We start from the raw sequence: 18,985 nt of genomic DNA, 5'->3' as shown, positions 1-18,985 counted from the left end.
AAGAGTAAATGACTAAAGCACAAAAACACTTAGAAAAAGACCGGTCTTCAGCTGTGATTTAAATCACCCAACGGAGTCTGGTGACCTGACTCCCAGGGAGCACTGCTCCACAGTCTGAGAAACAGGACAGAAGACAGACAGTCCCCTCAAGTTTTCTGTCTTGAACGAGGCCTTAGTTCAGAGGACCTGAGGCGCCGAGCAGAGCTATATGACCTGTGTAGATTACTCATACATTAAGGAGCAACTATTCAAAGCCTTGTAGATGAAGAGGAAGATCTTGAAATGGATCCTTCATTTAATTGGGAGCCAGTGAAGTGAGACCAGAACTGTGATGTGAGAGCAATATGAGGTCTTGGTAAGTAGTCTTGCTGAAGTCTTTTGGACTAACTGCCATGATTAAGACAGGAACAAAGAGCATTACAGTGGTCCAAGTGGGCTGACACCAAATCATGGATAACCATGTCAAACTGCTGGAAAGATAACAGTGGGCGCATTTCTTTTGCAAAATTCCTCCGGTGAGGAGTCTGTCTTGACTGAACTGTCTGTCGACGTATTAATCAAATTTTTGCTGTTAGTCAAAAGGGACACCAAGTTTTTTTGCAAAAGGTTTTCCATTAGTGGCCAATTAATCTATAGGTGTTGGAGGATGTTAGTAGGGCGCTGGTCTGGGGCGAAAACCAAAACCTCAGTTTAACTGTGATGTGATGGTCACAGTGTATGTGAGTTGTGTATCATCAGAGTAGCAATGATAAAACACAACCAAATTGACAGATTAAGGGCCCTGAGGAGAGCATTTGTAAAAAAAATAAAAATAAAAATGGTCCGAGAATTGACCTCTGAGGAAGCCTGCAACTTAAAGGAAAATCTTTCTAGAAAAACAGCATTAACAGCATCAATACAAAGGGAAAACACCCCAACATCCCTGTAATCCTCATGCTCCATTTTATTGATACCACTTTCCGTGTCCCCCCCATTTTCACTGCTGACATCCGTTGTGTATGTCGAGACATTGGAGCATCAGATGTTCGCCTGTTCCTGTTTTTTGGATGAGAGAGAGGAGGAACACACACCAGTGTGGTAGAGGTGCTGACCACAGGGAAGATGAAAGTGCTCTCCATTACCCTGAAGAAGACGGTCACGTAGAATCTTTAGTTAACTATTAAATCATTTGTTTGAACATCACAGCTACGAGTGTGAGACTACTCTCCTGTTTTGTAACTGATACAACGTTCTCTATCAGAGTTACCGGGTTGATGATCAACAATTCTGCTTGGAAAGGAAACACAGTCTGCGGGCAAATAGTCCCTTTTGCCTAGGAAGGTTCCAAACTGAGTGAAATGACCCGGACGTTTGCAAGTGGCCGCCATGATAAGAGTTTTTTTAATTCTCTAAATGCTAAGAAAAGGTGCTTCAATGTTTCCTTACTTATCTTCTTTAGCATATGATACACTGGACCTTCCTTTACCAAATGAAAGGAGATAATGCCGCTCCACATTTAAAGAGATGACATTTAAAGAGATGCACCATTCGGCCGTCCATGAAAACAAACAGTATGCCGAGTGTAATGAAGAGACTCTCCATTACAACAACTGTAGCACATTAAATACAGGAATGCTTCAGGAAATAAGAGCCACACTCAAAGGGTTAAATGTTTATTGACATGTGTTTATCTTTCTGTTGGATGTTGTAGCTGCCACTGTTTGACGTGTTTAGAATCTGGGCCTGTAAAGATAAACATGAGTTTAACTAGATTGATGATTTAGGTCATAAACTGTGATTGACTGTGCAGTCAAATATGTCTATTGTGTTAAAGTCACTTACCTCTGTTGTGTTTCCTCTCCAGCGTGTTCGGGTTAAAAGTGTCCCCAGCGTACCTGAGCACCATTTTATAGTTCCGGAGGTACCAAGTATTAAATGAGTAGAGGGGCGTAAGTTAAGTAGAAGGACACAGTATAAATACTGAGAACACAGTATAAATACACAGAACACAGTATAAATACTCAGTGCAGTTTGTTAAACAGGTAACAGGCTGCAGAGATAAATACATTTCTACTCTGGCAGTGATTATTACTTTGTTTCATTATTAATATTAGTACAGTGATTATTACTTTGTGTCATTATTAATATTAGTACAGTGATTATGTGTGCAGACACAAAATTAAAAGTCTCTCCGACTGACAGCTGATCCGCCGCCATCAGAAACAGACGTCGCTTCACGTGACGCTTCAGAGGAAAGGACGTCTCATGTCTCTTAAAACACATTTCCTCGTTTCCTCTCTCCTCCCTGGTTTCCCAAGTCCAGGGAATCCCTGGTGAGGCGGGATTTAAGAGACTTGGAATGTACCCAATGACACTGGGATGCAATTTAAGAGACTTGGCATGTACCCTATGACACTGGGATGTACCCTATGACACTGGGATGTACCCTATGACACTGGGATGTACCCTAGGACACTGGGATGTACCCTATGACACTGGGATGTACCCTAGGACTGTCTTCTGGACAACTGTCAAGTCAGCAGTCTTCCCCATGATTGTGTAGCCTACTGAACCAGCCTTAGAGGCCATTTAAAGGTTCAGGAAACCTTTGCAGGTGTTTTGAGTTAATTAGCTGATTAGAGTGGGACATCGTGAGTCTACAACAGGGGTTCTTAACCTTTTTGACCTCGGGGCCCAACTTTTCAAGTACAAAGTGGCCCGGGGCCCATTCAAATATTAACACTGTATTGGTTTAACTAATTGATCTCACTCTTGGTTTGATTTGTATTCAATAACTAAATCAAATCCACTTACAGTTTAACAAGCAAAAACCCTGTCAAATAAATGACATGATACAATGTGATCATTACAAAGACATTTATTTATATATAATGAACAATAACAACAGTCACAACAGTTACAACTACCTTTTTATGTTCACCTCTTAATGAGACACTTGGGCCTCTCAGACACGATCAGATCCAGTCTGGGTGGAACGGGGGAAAGGCTCACTCTCAGAGTAGCCTCCAGTGTTGCTCTGAGTCTGTTTCGGGCTTTGGTCTTAGTTGTGGCCACAGTGGAGAATCCTGATTCACACAGGTATGTAGTTGTGAATGGGAGAAGGAGTTTCACAGCCCTCAGTGCTAGACATGGGTACTCCTTTGAGACAGCAATCCAGAAGGAGCCCAGTTCCAGTTCGCCCCACTGCAACTTTAAAGTGCTGTCGGTGGAAACTTCCAGAAGCTGGGATTCCAGATGTGAGGGCAAAGCAACATCATTTTCAGTGGGATCCACAGAAAATGGGTCCAAAATCCACATGTGTCTGTTTCTGGGATCCTCAGGAAAGTATTCATCAAATTTCTCTGCCAGTTGTGAGAGGTGCTGAGAGACTGAGGCCCTGATCTTCACCTGAGGAGAGTTTTCCAAAATGTCAGACAAAAGTGGAAACATGTCCATCCTCTTTTCCTGGGCCCTCTTAGTCCACAAAGCAAGTTTCCTCCTGAAAGCTTGAACTTTGTCTGCAACAACAAATATGTTGCTGTTTCTTCCTTGCAGTGAGATGTTCAGCTGGTTCAGCAGTGAAAACATGTCACAGAGGTAGGCACGTTCAGCTGTGAATTCTGTGTTGGCATAGTAATGTGCCAGAGGAGATTTTTTCTCAGTGAGAAAAGAGAAGACCTCATTCCTCAGTTCAAACAAATGCTTGAGGACCAGTCCTCTTGAGAGCCATCTCACCTCACTGTGATAGAGCAGCTGGACATGATCTGCTTCTATGTCCTCACAAAGCTTGGCAAAACATCTGGAGTTCACAGCTCTACTTTTAATGAAGTTGATGGTTTTCACACTTATATCCATCACCTCATGCAACTCTGGTGACATATGTTTTGCTGCAAGGCTTTCACGGTGGAGAAAACAGTGGGTCCATTTAGCTTCTGGTGCACGATCAAGTATCTGCCTGACGCCGTTATGCCTGTTACGGTGACTCACAGTGTCGTTAGAGAGTGGGATGGTCAGCAGCTTCTTTGCAGCTTCTTCTCCAATCATCTCACGGCACAGATCCACAGAACCAACTCCTCCGCTGGGGTGAACGGTTTCTTACTTTGTGCCACACGTCTGGCTACGAGGCAGCTGGCTTTCAAAGCACATTTGGAGTTGCCAGTCAGTGACACGATAGACCTTTTCTGCATCTGTAGTCCATTTTCCTTTCTCTTGAAAAAGTCCACCGGCTTTCCCACCAGCGTTGGATGTTTGGCCTCCAGATGGCGCTGTAGTTCTGAAGGCTTCAGCGCTTCGTTGGAAAGCGTTAGCCCACACTCCACACACCGGGCTCATTATTCACAAAGCCGTACTTAATGAAGCCACGATTGTACTTGCGCGAAAATTTTGACTTTTGCAGGGGTTTGGCACCATTTTCTTCATTTTTTCGTTTAAAATACTTCTCCATAACTCGTTAAACAACTGACTGACACATTACCGCCACCAAGTGGTGGGAAGCTATATTGCATCTAATGGATAACAGTAATATCTCTGGTGTCTTCAATTGATAACCTTTGCGGTCCCGCGGCCCTCGTGACCCACAGGTGCAAAACTGAAAGTTTTTTGCGGCCCTCTAGGTGGATTGGGCCGCAAGCGCCCACGATTTTCTGAGATACTGAATTTTTTTGTTTTCATTAGCTGTAAGCCATAATCATCAAAATTAAAAGAAATAAACCTTTGAAATATTTCACTCTGTGTGTAATGAATCTATATAATATATGAGTTTCACTTTTTGAATTGAATTATCGAAATAAACAAACTTTTCCATGATATTCTAATTTACTGAGATGCACCTGTAAGGCTGCCAGTAATCACCCAGCAGTGTTGCTGCCAGGACCACATGCTGCCCCGACGCCATTGTTTGAGGAGATGTTTCATGTTTCTTTGTTAATTGTTGGTGGAAGAAACACCTGGCTGGTCTGCACATAACCTCTGTGTCAAGCCTCCTACTTTTAAACTCCGGCCGCTACGTGGCCATCCTAACACCTAGCTATTACAGATTTAACAATTATCTTCATACAGTCATAAACTAATGGGATGATAAATGAGGGCTAGTGACCATTTTCTTTCATAGTGTTCATAGAAAATATTTATTTATTTAGAAAATGTTAGTTCTTATTGCAAGTCGTTTGGATAAAAGCGTTTGCTAAATGACTGTAATGTAATGTAATGTAGTAAAACAACAAAACAAGAATAACAAATAATCAACAGATAATGTGAGTAATTGTCAAAAAAGAAATTGTCATCAGTAGTCTATCTGACATTCAAAAACATTCATTCATACACTGCTGGCGAAGCCCAAAGACACATTGATATGGACTAGCAGAGCCAGGCATCGAACAGCAGATCCCGATAAAAGGACCACACTTCTCTAACACTGAGCGACAGTCGCCCCTATCCACTGTCACCCCAGATGTCCTCTGTCCTTGGATTCTGGAGATCCAGATGAAGCCATGCTGTCAGATGTCCGAGGAATCTGGTGGGGATCCAAAAAAGAGGCTGTGTTTTATTGTGAATGATGTACAGCTTACTAGATTGAATTTCACTGGAGAGATTTCACATGACAAATAGAAATAAATGATTGAAACGTTTTGAATTAAATGGTGCAGCCTGTTTTAGACATCTACATGTTGTAAACAGCATTAACATATGGAGCCGACATACCTCATTTTTTATTGATGATAGTCCGCCTGAAATACAAAGAAAAGAAACGTATCAGCTAAAAACCATTAGCGACCTCCAATTGAAGCCGATGAAGAGAAACAAATGAGAGGAAATTATGTAAAATATAAACCAGTCAAATGAGGGATGCAGAACAAGCACAAACCTTTGATCCCTTTGATCCCAAGCCCAGCAACTGTTAATGTGAAGAGTATTAATGCAGCTATATGAAAGTAATGGTGTCTTGAAGCAGCTTCACAGACGACATCACTGGTCATGTTTCCTTCTTTGGTCTTTATTTGGGTTTGTGAGCAACTGTCAGAAAAGAGAATATTTGAACATATTTGAAGCCATTAAACTCAACTACTCATCACAAAAAAAACAGATATGCATGAATAAATATAGTGGCCATTTTGTGCCACAGGGCAGAACAAACCCTCCTTTAACAGACAAATACTTACAGAGTCCAAACTGTACAATTCACACCGTCAAGTGAAAAATAGCCGGACGGACAGCTTTCACACACTGTGTCTGTTCTGCTGGTTCCTTAGAGAAACAGACAAAGGTTAGATTAATTACACAGGAACCCAACATCCAGTGAACATCCATCAGTTATCAGACTGTGTGTTATCATTGAGGGATTTCTCATGCACACTAGTATCCCAGCTATGATCAGGGTGTATGATGTATAAAGTAAAGAAACTGGAAGAGGTTTCTGTTTACTGCATCCTTCCTCATCACTTCAACAGCACTGTCGCAGCTGATCCTCCATATCGTAGTAGAACATATGGTGATATCAATGTAATGATGGTCTGCATGCTAAAAGCACCGTGTTTACATGGAGCTGAATAACCAGCTACACCATGTGTTGTGTTACTGTTAGGACAGAAGTGTGCATGTAAACGTACTCAATGTCAGACTGGAGATTTTCTTACCAGGTGCTTTTATCCTGTGACCGGGTTCACACTGCGTATGTTTTTCTGCAGAACTACATCCTGACTCATCCATCAAGGCCTTGCAGAAATATCCATTTACAACATGACAGACTGTGTCTGTTGCTGCTGTGCAGCCCTGTTTGGCAAAGAGACCGTTACCTAAAAGCCAACAGAATGATAGACATGATATTATTATTAAACAAACATTTATAAATGGTACTAGAGCCAGTGTTTGGTCTGTCTGGGCTACTGTAGAGACATGGCGGTGCAGCATAGCTGACTCCATAAGCTAACAAAAACATGATCCTCATTTAAATGTGATGATTCACAAAATAAATATATATTTATTTTTACATTATATTCCCTATCATAAAATAGATCACCTTAAATGCTACACACTGGACCTTTAGTAATTAATGAAATAATGTGATTATGTGCTACTTGGTGGACTGCTACGGACAAATGGAATGAAATCTGACCCACAGAGCCGCACCCTCTCTGATTGGCCAAACTCCCTGAGATACACATCGGAGCTGGCCAATCAGAGCTCCTTTAGCTGCTCTGTGGGTTGAAATGACTTTTTAGGGAGTTCACTCACTTACACATGTTAAAATGAAAATAACTTTCTTAAAGGAAATCAATTACAAAAATGAAACTGAGCGCAGTGAATTAAAATGCGAGATGAAATATGAAAGACATTTAAGTAATTGCGATAACAAAAGGTTACATTTAAAAGCATGTCATTTTGCAATTACATTATGGAATTCAATTATTCAACATAAGAGACAGTTTATGGAAATAAAATCATACATTGGTACATTCACTGTTTTATTTTAAACACATACAAACATTAGAAACACATTCAGTTTTAATTTTATATTTATAATAACTTTTTTTGTGGTCCATAAAATATATTATTGACAATAATCACTGTACAGATCTGTATTTCCCTGGTGGTGAATTCAAGGCTCCATATAAATAAAGCACATACCTGCTACAAGACAATTATTATTATCTATACTGTTTTACTGCAATTAGTTGTATAATTTTAAATTGTGTTTCGATTCAAAGATTTTCCATATAGCAGTTTTGTCATATTTAAACTGAATAAGGTTTTTGACTAGAGTGAAAGACAGGAGTGTTAATCAGTTCTTTATGGTCATACCTTGGTCACATGGGGTGCAGTTGTAACATTTATTCAGGCCATTGGGTCTGTTCATAAATGTCCTGTTCCCACAAGGGCTGCACCATGTCCATGTCTGACGAGTGCAGTCTTTTCGAACAACTGTACCTGTTTAAGACAAAAACACACACTCAACACTCATTTAGCATCAAGGCATGATGGGAAATAACCATTATTCTCAAACACCTAGTACATTATAATACATTTAACTTGCAAATATCTGTTGCTGTGTTTTCAATTTTTATATACATTATTTTGATCAGACTTTAAACTAAAGAAATGAATAATGTTAGACTTTGCTCTGTTCCACTGTTTTGTTTGTGTTATGTGTTGTGACGTGTGTGTTGTTGTTTTGTGTGTTTGTGTGTGGTGGTATTACAGAGCCTGGTGTTTACCTTCTGTATGAAGGCTAAGAACAAAAACCTGTGTAATGCCGATGCCAGATACTGGCTCTCCTCACACAACGTCTCTCTGATGACTGTGACTTCCTCTAATCTGTTGTCTGTTTCTGTTCCTCTTATAGCAGGCCCATAATCATTAGACTGTGGTCCGTCTTATTTGTATGACATTTTCAACCTCTTCAGTGTCATATGTTGTACAAGTTACAAAATTAATTATAACTATAAAATAAGAAAACATTAAAAAGGGCTGTCTCAAATTAACTTTAACTAGTAATGAAAAGTGTCTTGTCTTTAACGAGTGGGATTAGTCTTAAAGTAAAGACATTAAATGTTAGCGAACGTATAAAGAAACTTACCAGTAACAACACAATATCGAAAATATATTACCTATATTTTTCACAAAAAACTAATTTGATTGTCTTCATAGTCAAATCAGTTTCCCCTGGACTGTAGCCAGCTTCCTTTTTTATTTTGGGGAGTTTTTCCAATTTGTAAAGCCCTCTGAGGCAAATTTGTGATTCAGGGCTATACAAAATAAATGTAACTGAGTTGGTATTGATAACAGACCACAGAGAGAATATCAGGACATTCTTATATCCTTCATGACTTTCAGAGTTCGTCCCATGTCACCAACTAATATCACTTAATAATGATAGCAGAACAATTCGTAAGCTACCTCTTCCTATATCGGGACATTCTGATGTAAGATTTCAAAATTAAAGCCCTATACAATCCCATTCATGAGCCTATTTACCTGTAATACGAGATTAGATTTAAAAGGAAATAATATCAGATTAGACTAATTTCACTTCAGACTAATAGCAGACCACTCAGAAAGAAAGTGGGACATTCAGATGTAGAATTTCAGAATTAAAGCTCTTTAAAATCTCATTCATGAGCAAACTTCCCTCGTATTTTAGATTATATTTAAAAATAAATAGTTACAAACTAATTTCACTTCAGATTAATTACAATGTCAGAGTGTAGTCAGATAATATCTGGACATTCTGATGTAGAATTTAAAAAAATGTAAAGCCCTTTAATAGAGTTGGCTTATTGTCCCAACTATATCATTGGAAGTTTTTCAACAATTTGCATGCAGTATTATTCGTTAAATGTAATATGTTTCATGTGGTATTCATTTCGTTTCATTTATTAATGTATTGATCCATTTGTGTTTTAATGAGGTGACTTTTGCTTTCACTTCGCCATGTTGCTCTTCTTCACAGTAGTACATGGTCACAAACAACACAGGCCTATACTCATAATTACCTTCGTGGCACATCGGACAACATTGTCCATCTCTTGTCTGATATTCTTTTGGTGAACAGCAGAGTCCTGGAGTCATGAACATGGCGACAAAGCCTATTGAACAAAACGTTACGTTACTTTATTTCCGTGTTTGTGAGGGTTAAAGGCTGCTGTAAGATACTCACCAAAGACAGTCAGCGTCGGAAACATGATGACACATTCTAGAACAGGTTCGTTAATAGTGACAATAGTGCCATTTTCTGGAGATAGTCAAAGCAAACAACTAGGTTTAGTTAGCTTAGCTTAACAGTAGCGAGTGTTTACAGGAAATCCACAAAATACCAGAAAGGTCGGATCCCAAAGGCTCAAAAGTCGCAGCAGGCGGGACTTGTAACCTGAATTGCTCCGTTCGTTATCGCGGTCAAGCCAGCCCTCACGTTGTAGTGCTGTTCGTGTATACACCAGACATTACGGTAAGAGCTGACTTCAAAATAAGAGCAACGCTCCGGTGAACGTGATGAGACATGTCCCAATCGGTTGTCATAAAATAAAACAAGATAATCCTTTATTAGTCCCGCAGCGGGGACATGTACAGGATTACAGCAGCATAGAGTATAGTGCAAACAAGAGACAGTTTAAAAAAAAGATAAAAGAGGTAAAGCTAGGTTAGAAGATTAAAATGGACGAGCTGCTATCAATAGCATCAGCTGGTTAGTTAATGGCGTCACGTAAATGAACCGATCATTTTAACATCAGTGTGATCTGATCAGGTCCCTTGTCTCCCGTTGCTGGTCCTCTAGTCTCCATGTCAAAAAAATAATCAACTTCACCGGCACGCAATGCATCTTGGGCCGTGAAGGATCCATCAGTTGTATCCTCCCAATCTGGGAAAAGGCTGCATTTGTCGGCCGCATTAGGAGGAGTCTTCGGAATGGGACAGCCCCGTCCGGCCGCTGTGACGTAATCGGTCTACAAATACACCCTCTGAAGGATGCAGCCGCTGGATTGGGACACAGCTTAAAGAGTGAGTAAAAAAAACTAAATATGTTTAGAACTACAAATGAACTTTCTTCTGTTGATCTTGTTTTTTATTTTGCCATTGAAATAGGCCATCACTTCTTAAAATAACTTCATGCCTTTAATGCTTTGTATAGACCCACATTACATCAATCAATTTTGTCCTGTATTGTTAAATGTTAGAATATCAAATTTAATCAAAAGACTGTTATGTGGGGTGGAATTGCTAGCACTACGTCCAACCCTCCTCCTTCATCCGGGCTTGGGACCGGCAAAGTGACCCAAAAGCGACACTCTGGCAGAGTTACTTAAGAGGTTCTTAAGTTTGGTTTAGTTTCTAACCTTATGCTCCACTTAGGAGTCTATAACAAGTCACAGTAAAACATGAACATTTTTTGCCATAACTATAACATTTAAAAAATAATAATTGTATAGACGGTTTTAACTTTACAACATTAACAATCTCAATGGACCAAAAAGAGACAATAGAAAAAACTGTCAATGGCAATGTGAGAAAATGATGGTAACTAGTCTGGTCCTAATTCAGGTTCATTGTTTTTGTTTTTTTTCAGATCCACACACACACACACACGCTGTGCTGGCTCACAGACAGAGTAGGTCATCTTAATTTTGGTCAAGGCTTTCTATGGCAGGTTCAGCAACTGAGGGGGCTGACTTAAATGAGTAAGCAGCTGATGTGCCAAATAGCTGCAAAACATTATCAGGCAGTTTGTGCTCATAGCAAGCCTCACCAGATGTCTGTTGACAGTAGCTGCCATGAGGGACCTGTTGGGGGAGCTCTCATGGGACTCCATGTGCTGCGGTTGTGATGAGGAGGAAGAGGAAGACGGGGATCTGTCTGCTGGGTGTTAGTGTAGAATGATACCAGTCATGTGGACGACTGCTGCACCGTATGCTGCAGATTGGCCGAAAGCATGTGGCTCTTGTTTGGAGTTTGGAGTCCCGTCTCTTTGAAACAGAGAGGCATGATCCCAGAACAGGTTAAAATTGTCAATAAAACCCACGCTGTGGGTCCTGCAGGTGGATTGTAGCCAGGTATGGAGACTGAGGAGTCTGCTAAAGCAACTTTTCAAGTACAAAGTGGCCCGGGGCCCATTCAAATATTAACACTGTATTGGTTTAACTAATTGATCTCACTCTTGGTTTGATTTGTATTCAATAACTAAATCAAATCCACTTACAGTTTAACAAGCAAAAACCCTGTCAAATAAATGACATGATACAATGTGATCATTACAAAGACATTTATTTATATATAATGAACAATAACAACAGTCACAACAGTTACAACTACCTTTTTATGTTCACCTCTTAATGAGACACTTGGGCCTCTCAGACACGATCAGATCCAGTCTGGGTGGAACGGGGGAAAGGCTCACTCTCAGAGTAGCCTCCAGTGTTGCTCTGAGTCTGTTTCGGGCTTTGGTCTTAGTTGTGGCCACAGTGGAGAATCCTGATTCACACAGGTTTGTAGTTGTGAATGGGAGAAGGAGTTTCACAGCCCTCAGTGCTAGACATGGGTACTCCTTTGAGACAGCAATCCAGAAGGAGCCCAGTTCCAGTTCGCCCCACTGCAACTTTAAAGTGCTGTCGGTGGAAACTTCCAGAAGCTGGGATTCCAGATGTGAGGGCAAAGCAACATCATTTTCAGTGGGATCCACAGAAAATGGGTCCAAAATCCACATGTGTCTGTTTCTGGGATCCTCAGGAAAGTATTCATCAAATGTCTCTGCCAGTTGTGAGAGGTGCTGAGTGACTGAGTCCCTGATCTTCACCTGAGGAGAGTTTTCCAAAATGTCAGACAAAAGTGGGAACATGTCCATCCTCTTTTCCTGGGCCCTCTTAGTCCACAAAGCAAGTTTCCTCCTGAAAGCTTGAACTTTGTCTGCAACAACAAATATGTTGCTGTTTCTTCCTTGCAGTGAGATGTTCAGCTGGTTCAGCAGTGAAGAAATGTCACAGAGGTAGGCAAGTTCAGCTGTGAATTCTGTGTTGGCATAGTAATGTGCCAGAGGAGATTTTTTCTCAGTGAGAAAAGAGAAGACCTCATTCCTCAGTTCAAACAAACGCTTGAGGACCAGTCCTCTTGAGAGCCATCTCACCTCACTGTGATAGAGCAGCTGGACATGATCTGCTATGTCCTCACAAAGCTTGGCAAAACATCTGGAGTTCACAGCTCTACTTTTAATGAAGTTGATGGTTTTCACACTTACATCCATCACCTCATGCAACTCTGGTGACATATGTTTTGCTGCAAGGCTTTCACGGTGGAGAAAACAGTGGGTCCATTTAGCTTCTGGTGCACGATCAAGTATCTGCCTGACGCCGTTATGCCTGTTACGGTGACTCGCAGTGTCGTTTGAGAGTGGGATGGTCAGCAGCTTCTTTGCAGCTTCTTCTCCAATCATCTCACGGCACATATCCACAGAACCAACTCCTCCGCTGTGGTGAACGGTTTCTTACTTTGTGCCACACGTCTGGCTACGAGGCAGCTGGCTTTCAAAGCACATTTGGAGTTGCCAGTCAGTGACACGATAGACCTTTTCTGCATCTGTAGTCCATTTTCCTTTCTCTTGAAAAAGTCCACCGGCTTTCCCACCAGCGTTGGATGTTTGGCCTCCAGATGGCGCTGTAGTTCTGAAGGCTTCAGAGCTTCGTTGGAAAGCGTTAGCCCACACTCCACACACCGGGCTCATTATTCACAAAGCCGTACTTAATGAAGTCAGGATTGGGTTTGGCACCATTTTCTTCATTTTTTCGTTTAAAATACTTTCGCGGCTGACTTACTGGAGCTCGTTAAACAACTGACTGACACATTACCGCCACCAAGTGGTGGGAAGCTATATTGCATCTAATGGATAACAGTAATATCTCTGGTGTCTTCAATTGATAACCTTTGCGGTCCCGCGGCCCTCGTGGCCCACAGGTGCAAAACTGAAAGTTTTGCGGCCCTCTAGGTGGATTGGGCCGCAAGCGCCCACGATTTTCTGAGATACTTATTTTTTTGTTTTCATTAGCTGTAAGCCATAATCATCAAAATTAAAAGAAATAAACCTTTGAAATATTTCACTCTGTGTGTAATGAATCTATATAATATATGAGTTTCACTTTTTGAATTGAATTATCGAAATAAACAAACTTTTCCATGATATTCTAATTTACTGAGATGCACCTGTAAGGCTGCCAGTAATCACCCAGCAGTGTTGCTGCCAGGACCACATGCTGCCCCGACGCCATTGTTTGAGGAGATGTTTCATGTTTCTTTGTTAATTGTTGGTGGAAGAAACACCTGGCTGGTCTGCACATAACCTCTGTGTCAAGCCTCCTACTTTTAAACTCCGGCCGCTACGTGGCCATCCTAACACCTAGCTATTACAGATTTAACAATTATCTTCATACAGTCATAAACTAATGGGATGATAAATGAGGGGCTAGTGACAACCATTTTCTTTCATAGTGTTCATAGAAAATATTTATTTATTTAGAAAATGTTAGTTCTTATTGCAAGTCGTTTGGATAAAAGCGTTTGCTAAATGACTGTAATGTAATGTAATGTAATGTAGTAAAACAACAAAACAAGAATAACAAATAATCAACAGATAATGTGAGTAATTGTCAAAAAAGAAATTGTCATCAGTAGTCTATCTGACATTCAAACACATTCATTCATACACTGCTGGCGAAGCCCAAAGACACATTGATATGGACTAGCAGAGCCAGGCATCGAACAGCAGATCCTGATAAAAGAACCACACTTCTCTAACACTGAGCGACAGTCGCCCCTATCCACTGTCACCCCAGATGTCCTCTGTCCTTGGATTCTGGAGATCCAGATGAAGCCATGCTGTCAGATGTCCGAGGAATCTGGTGGGGAAAAAAAGAGGCTGTGTTTTATTGTGAATGATGTACAGCTTACTAGATTGAATTTCACTGGAGAGATTTCACATGACAAATAGAAATAAATGATTGAAACGTTTTGAATTAAATGGTGCAGCCTGTTTGAGACATCTACATGTTGTAAACAGCATTAACATATGGAGCCGACTTACCAGATTTTTTATTGATGATAGTCCGCCTGAAATACAAAGAAAAGAAACGTATCAGCTAAAAACCATTAGCGACCTCCAATTGAAGGCGATGAAGAGAAACAAATGAGAGAAATTATGTAAAATATAAACCAGTCAAATGAGGGATGCAGAACAAGCACAAACCTTTGATCCCTTTGATCCCAAGCCCAGCAACTGTTAATGTGAAGAGTATTAATGCAGCTATATGAAAGTAATGGTGTCTTGTAGCAGCTTCACAGATGACATCACTGGTCATGTTTCCTTCTTTGATCTTTATTTGGGTTTGTGAGCAACTGTCAGAAAAGAGAAATAAATATTTGAAGCCATTAAACTCAACTACTCATCACAAAAAAAACAGATATGCATGAATAAATATAGTGGCCATTTTGTGCCACAGGGCAGAACAAACCCTCCTTTAACAGACAAATACTTACAGAGTCCAAACTGTACAATTCACACCATCAAGTGAAAAATAGCCGGACGGACAGCTTTCACACACTGTGTCTGTTCTGCTGGTTCCTTAGAGAAACAGACAAAGGTTAGATTAATTACACAGGAACCCAACATCCAGTGAACATCCATCAGTTATCAGACTGTGTGTTATCACTGAGGGATTTCTCATGCACACTAGTATCCCAGCTATGATCAGGGTGTATGATGTATAAAGTAAAGAAACTGGAAGAGGTTTCTGTTTACTGCAGCTGATCCTCCATATCGTAGTAGAACATATGGTGATACTCAATGTAATGATGGTCTGCATGCTAAAAGCACCGTGTTTACATGGAGCTGAATAACCAGCTACACCATGTGTTGTGTTACTGTTAGGACAGAAGTGTGCATGTAAACGTACTCAATGTCAGACTGGAGATTTTCTTACCAGGTGCTTTTATCCTGTGACGGGTCCACACTGCGTATGTTTTTCTGCAGAACTACATCCTGACTCATCCATCAAGGCCTTGCAGAAATATCCATTTACAACATGACAGACTGTGTCTGTTGCTGCTGTGCAGCCCTGTTTCAGCAAAGAGGCCGTTACCTAAAAGCCAACAGAATGATAGACATGATATTATTATTAAACAAACATTTATAAATGGTACTAGAGCCAGTGTTTGGTCTGTCTGGGCTACTGTAGAGACATGGCGGTGCAGCATAGCTGACTCCATAAGCTAACAAAAACATGATCCTCATTTAAATGTGATGATTCACTAAAGAAAATATATATTTATTTTTACATTATATTCCATTTCATAAAATAGATCACCTTAAATGCTACACACTGGACCTTTAGTAATTAATGAAATAATGTGATTATGTGCTACTTGGTGGACTGCTACGGACAAATGGAATGAAATCTGACCCACAGAGCCGCACCCTCTCTGATTGGCCAAACTACCTGAGATACACATCGGAGCTGGCCAATCAGAGCTCCTTTAGCTGCTCTGTGGGTTGAAATGACTTTTTAGGGAGCTCACTCACTTACACATGTTAAAATGAAAAGAACTTTCTTAAAGGAAATCAATCACAAAATTGAAACTGAGTGTTAGCGCAGTGAATTAAAATGCGAGATGAAATATGAAAGACATTTAAGTAATTGCGATAACAAAAGGTTACATTTAAAAGCATGTCATTTTGCAATTACATTATGGAATTCAATTATTCAACATAAGAGACAGTTTATGGAAATAAAATCATACATACTTACATTTACTGTTTTATTTTAAACACATACAAACATTAGAAACACATTCAGTTTTAATTTTATATTTATAATAACTTTTTTTGTGGTCCATAAAATATATTATTGACAATAATCACTGTACAGATCTGTATTTCCCTGGTGGTGAATTCAAGGCTCCATATAAATAAAGCACATACCTGCTACAACACAATTATTATTATCTATACTTTTTTACTGCAATTAGTTGTATAATTTTAAATTGTGTTTCGATTCAAAGATTTTCCATATAGCAGTTTTGTCATATTTAAACTGAATAAGGTTTTTGACTAGAGTGAAAGACAGGAGTGTTAATCAGTTCTTTATGGTCATACCTTGGTCACATGGGGTGCAGGGGTTACATTTATTCAGGCCATTGGGTCTGTTCATAAATGTCCCGTTCCCACAGGGGCTGCACCGTGTGCCTGTCTGACGAGTGCAGTCTTTTCGAACAACTGTACCTGTTTAAGACAAAAACACACATTCAACACTCATTTAGCATCAAGGCATGATGGGAAATAACCATTATTCTCAAACACCTAGTACATTATAATACATTTAACTTGCAAATATCTGTTGCTGTGTTTTCAATTTTCAAGAACTAAAAGGAAGAAGGCCCGGTAGCCAGTGAAACCGAGGACACTCTAAGTTGACTTTTATTTCTAACGTTATTCAGTTTAACAAACTGTTATCTCCACTTGGACGCTTTTTGTTGTTTTGTATTTTTGTTTGGATAACAGAACTACCCAAGTTGTTAAATTATAAAAGAATAAAACTTCGCTTTTTCTGAGGACCTTTTGCTTTTTGCCTGTTTTTGTGTTCACTCCCTTGCACCACCCCACCCCACCCCACCCGCACTTGTGACGTCACAGTACATTAGAGTAACTTTAACTTGCAAATATCTGTTGCTGTGTTTAAAATGTTTTTATCAACATTATTTTGATCTGACTTTATACTAAAGAAATTAATAATGTATCAGGCTTTAGTCACTAATATACTGAGAACTGCGATCAATGTCAAGACTCTTGCGTGTGTGTGTGTGTGTGTGTGTGTGTGTGTGTGTGTGTGTGTGTGTGTGTGTGTGTGTGTGTGTGGTAGTATTACAGAGCCTGGTGTTTGCCTCTGCTATTGACTCTCTGTATGAAGGCTCTGAGAACAAAAACCTGTGTAATGCCGATGCCAGATACTGGCTCTCCTCACACAACGTCTCTCTGATGACTGTGACTTCCTCTAATCCTCGTTGTCTGTTTCTGTTCCTCTTGGACGATAGCAGGCCCGTAATCATTGGACTGTGGTCCGTCTTATTTGTATGACATTTTCAACCTCTTAAGTGTCATATGTTGTACAAGTTACAAAATTAATTATAACTATGAAATAAAAAACATAAAAAAGAGCTGTCTCAAATTAACTTTAACTAGTAATGAAAAGTGTAAAGACATTAAATGTTAGCGAACGTATAAAGAAACTTACCAGTAACAACATAATATCGAAAATATATTGCCCATGTCACCAACTAATATCGCTTAATAATGATAGCAGAACAATCCGTAAGGTACCTCTTCCTATATCGGGACATTCTGAAAATTAAAGCCCTATGCAATCCTATTCATGAGCCTATTTACCTGTAATACGAGATTAGATTTAAAAGGAAAGAATATCAGATTAGACTAATTTCACTTCAGACTAATAGCAGACCACTCAGAAAGAAAGTGGGACATTCAGATGTAGAATTTCAGAATTAAAGCTCTTTAAAATCTCATTCATGAGCAAACTTCCCTCGTATTTTAGATTATATTTAAAAATAAATAGTTACAAACTAATTTCCCTTCAGATTAATTACATGTCAGAGTGTAGGTCAGATAATATCTGGACATTCTGATGTAGAATTTAAAATGTAAAGCCCTTTAATAGAAGATATCTTCCCTCTAAAACCAGGTTAGAAATAAAAGGAGTTGGCTTATTGTCCCAACTATTACCAAAACCAGTTCATTAAGAGGAAGTTTTTCAATTTCATTACATTTTTTCTTGGAATACAATTTGCATGCAGTATTATTCTTTAAATGTAATATGTTTCATGTGGTATTCATTTCGTTTCATTTATTAATGTATTGATCCATTTGTGTTTTAATGAGGTGACTTTTGCTTTCACTTCTTCACAGTAGTACATATTCACAAACAACACAGGCCTATACTCAGAATTACCTTCGTGGCACATCGGACAACATTGCCCATCTCTTGTCTGATATTCTTTTGGTGAACAGCAAAGTCCTGGAGTCATGAACATGGCGACAAAGCCTATTGAACAAAACGTTACGTTACTTTATTTCCGTGTTTGTGAGGTTAAAGGCTGCTGTAAGATACTCACCAAAGACAGTCAGCGTCGTAGAAACATGATGACACATTCTAGAACAGCGTCTCGTTACGTTCTGGCGACAATAGTGCCATTTTCTGGTGATAGTCTTGTAACCTGAATTGCTCCGTGCGCTATCTGCGGTCAAGCCAGCCCTCACGTTGTAGTGCTGTTCGTGTATACACCAGACATTACGGTAAGAGCTGACTTCAAAATAAGAGCAACGCTCCGGTGAACGTGATGAGACATGTCCCAATCGGTTGTCATAAAAATAAAACAAGATAATCCTTTATTAGTCCCGCAGCGGGGACATGTACAGGATTACAGCAGCATATAGTATAGTGCAAACAAGAGACAGTTTAAAAAAAAA

The 18,985-nt window shown here is 39.8% G+C and overlaps 1 protein-coding gene and 1 pseudogene across 1 annotated transcript; both read right to left on the bottom strand.

Moving 5' to 3' along the window:
* Positions 1 to 5,094: 5,094 nt before the first annotated feature.
* LOC129099956 (tumor necrosis factor receptor superfamily member 14-like) lies at positions 5,095 to 9,676 on the bottom strand (the record flags this gene model as incomplete). The annotated part of the gene is given in 8 exon segments (XM_054609418.1): positions 5,095 to 5,491; positions 5,680 to 5,705; positions 5,843 to 5,991; positions 6,138 to 6,222; positions 6,612 to 6,770; positions 7,777 to 7,902; positions 9,468 to 9,560; positions 9,632 to 9,676. Coding segments are annotated over 8 exon segments (735 nt in total). The 3' UTR covers positions 5,095 to 5,419.
* Positions 9,677 to 13,929: 4,253 nt separating this feature from the next.
* On the bottom strand, positions 13,930 to 18,715 carry LOC129099954 (tumor necrosis factor receptor superfamily member 14-like; annotated as a pseudogene).
* Between the last annotated feature and the right edge of the window lie 270 nt (positions 18,716 to 18,985).

This window comes from Anoplopoma fimbria, chromosome 12 (assembly GCF_027596085.1).
Source record: "Anoplopoma fimbria isolate UVic2021 breed Golden Eagle Sablefish chromosome 12, Afim_UVic_2022, whole genome shotgun sequence".
NCBI classification, from domain to species: Eukaryota; Metazoa; Chordata; class Actinopteri; order Perciformes; family Anoplopomatidae; genus Anoplopoma; species Anoplopoma fimbria.
Note: the sequence above shows the minus strand (reverse complement) of the source record. Positions and strands in the feature narration are given on the sequence as shown.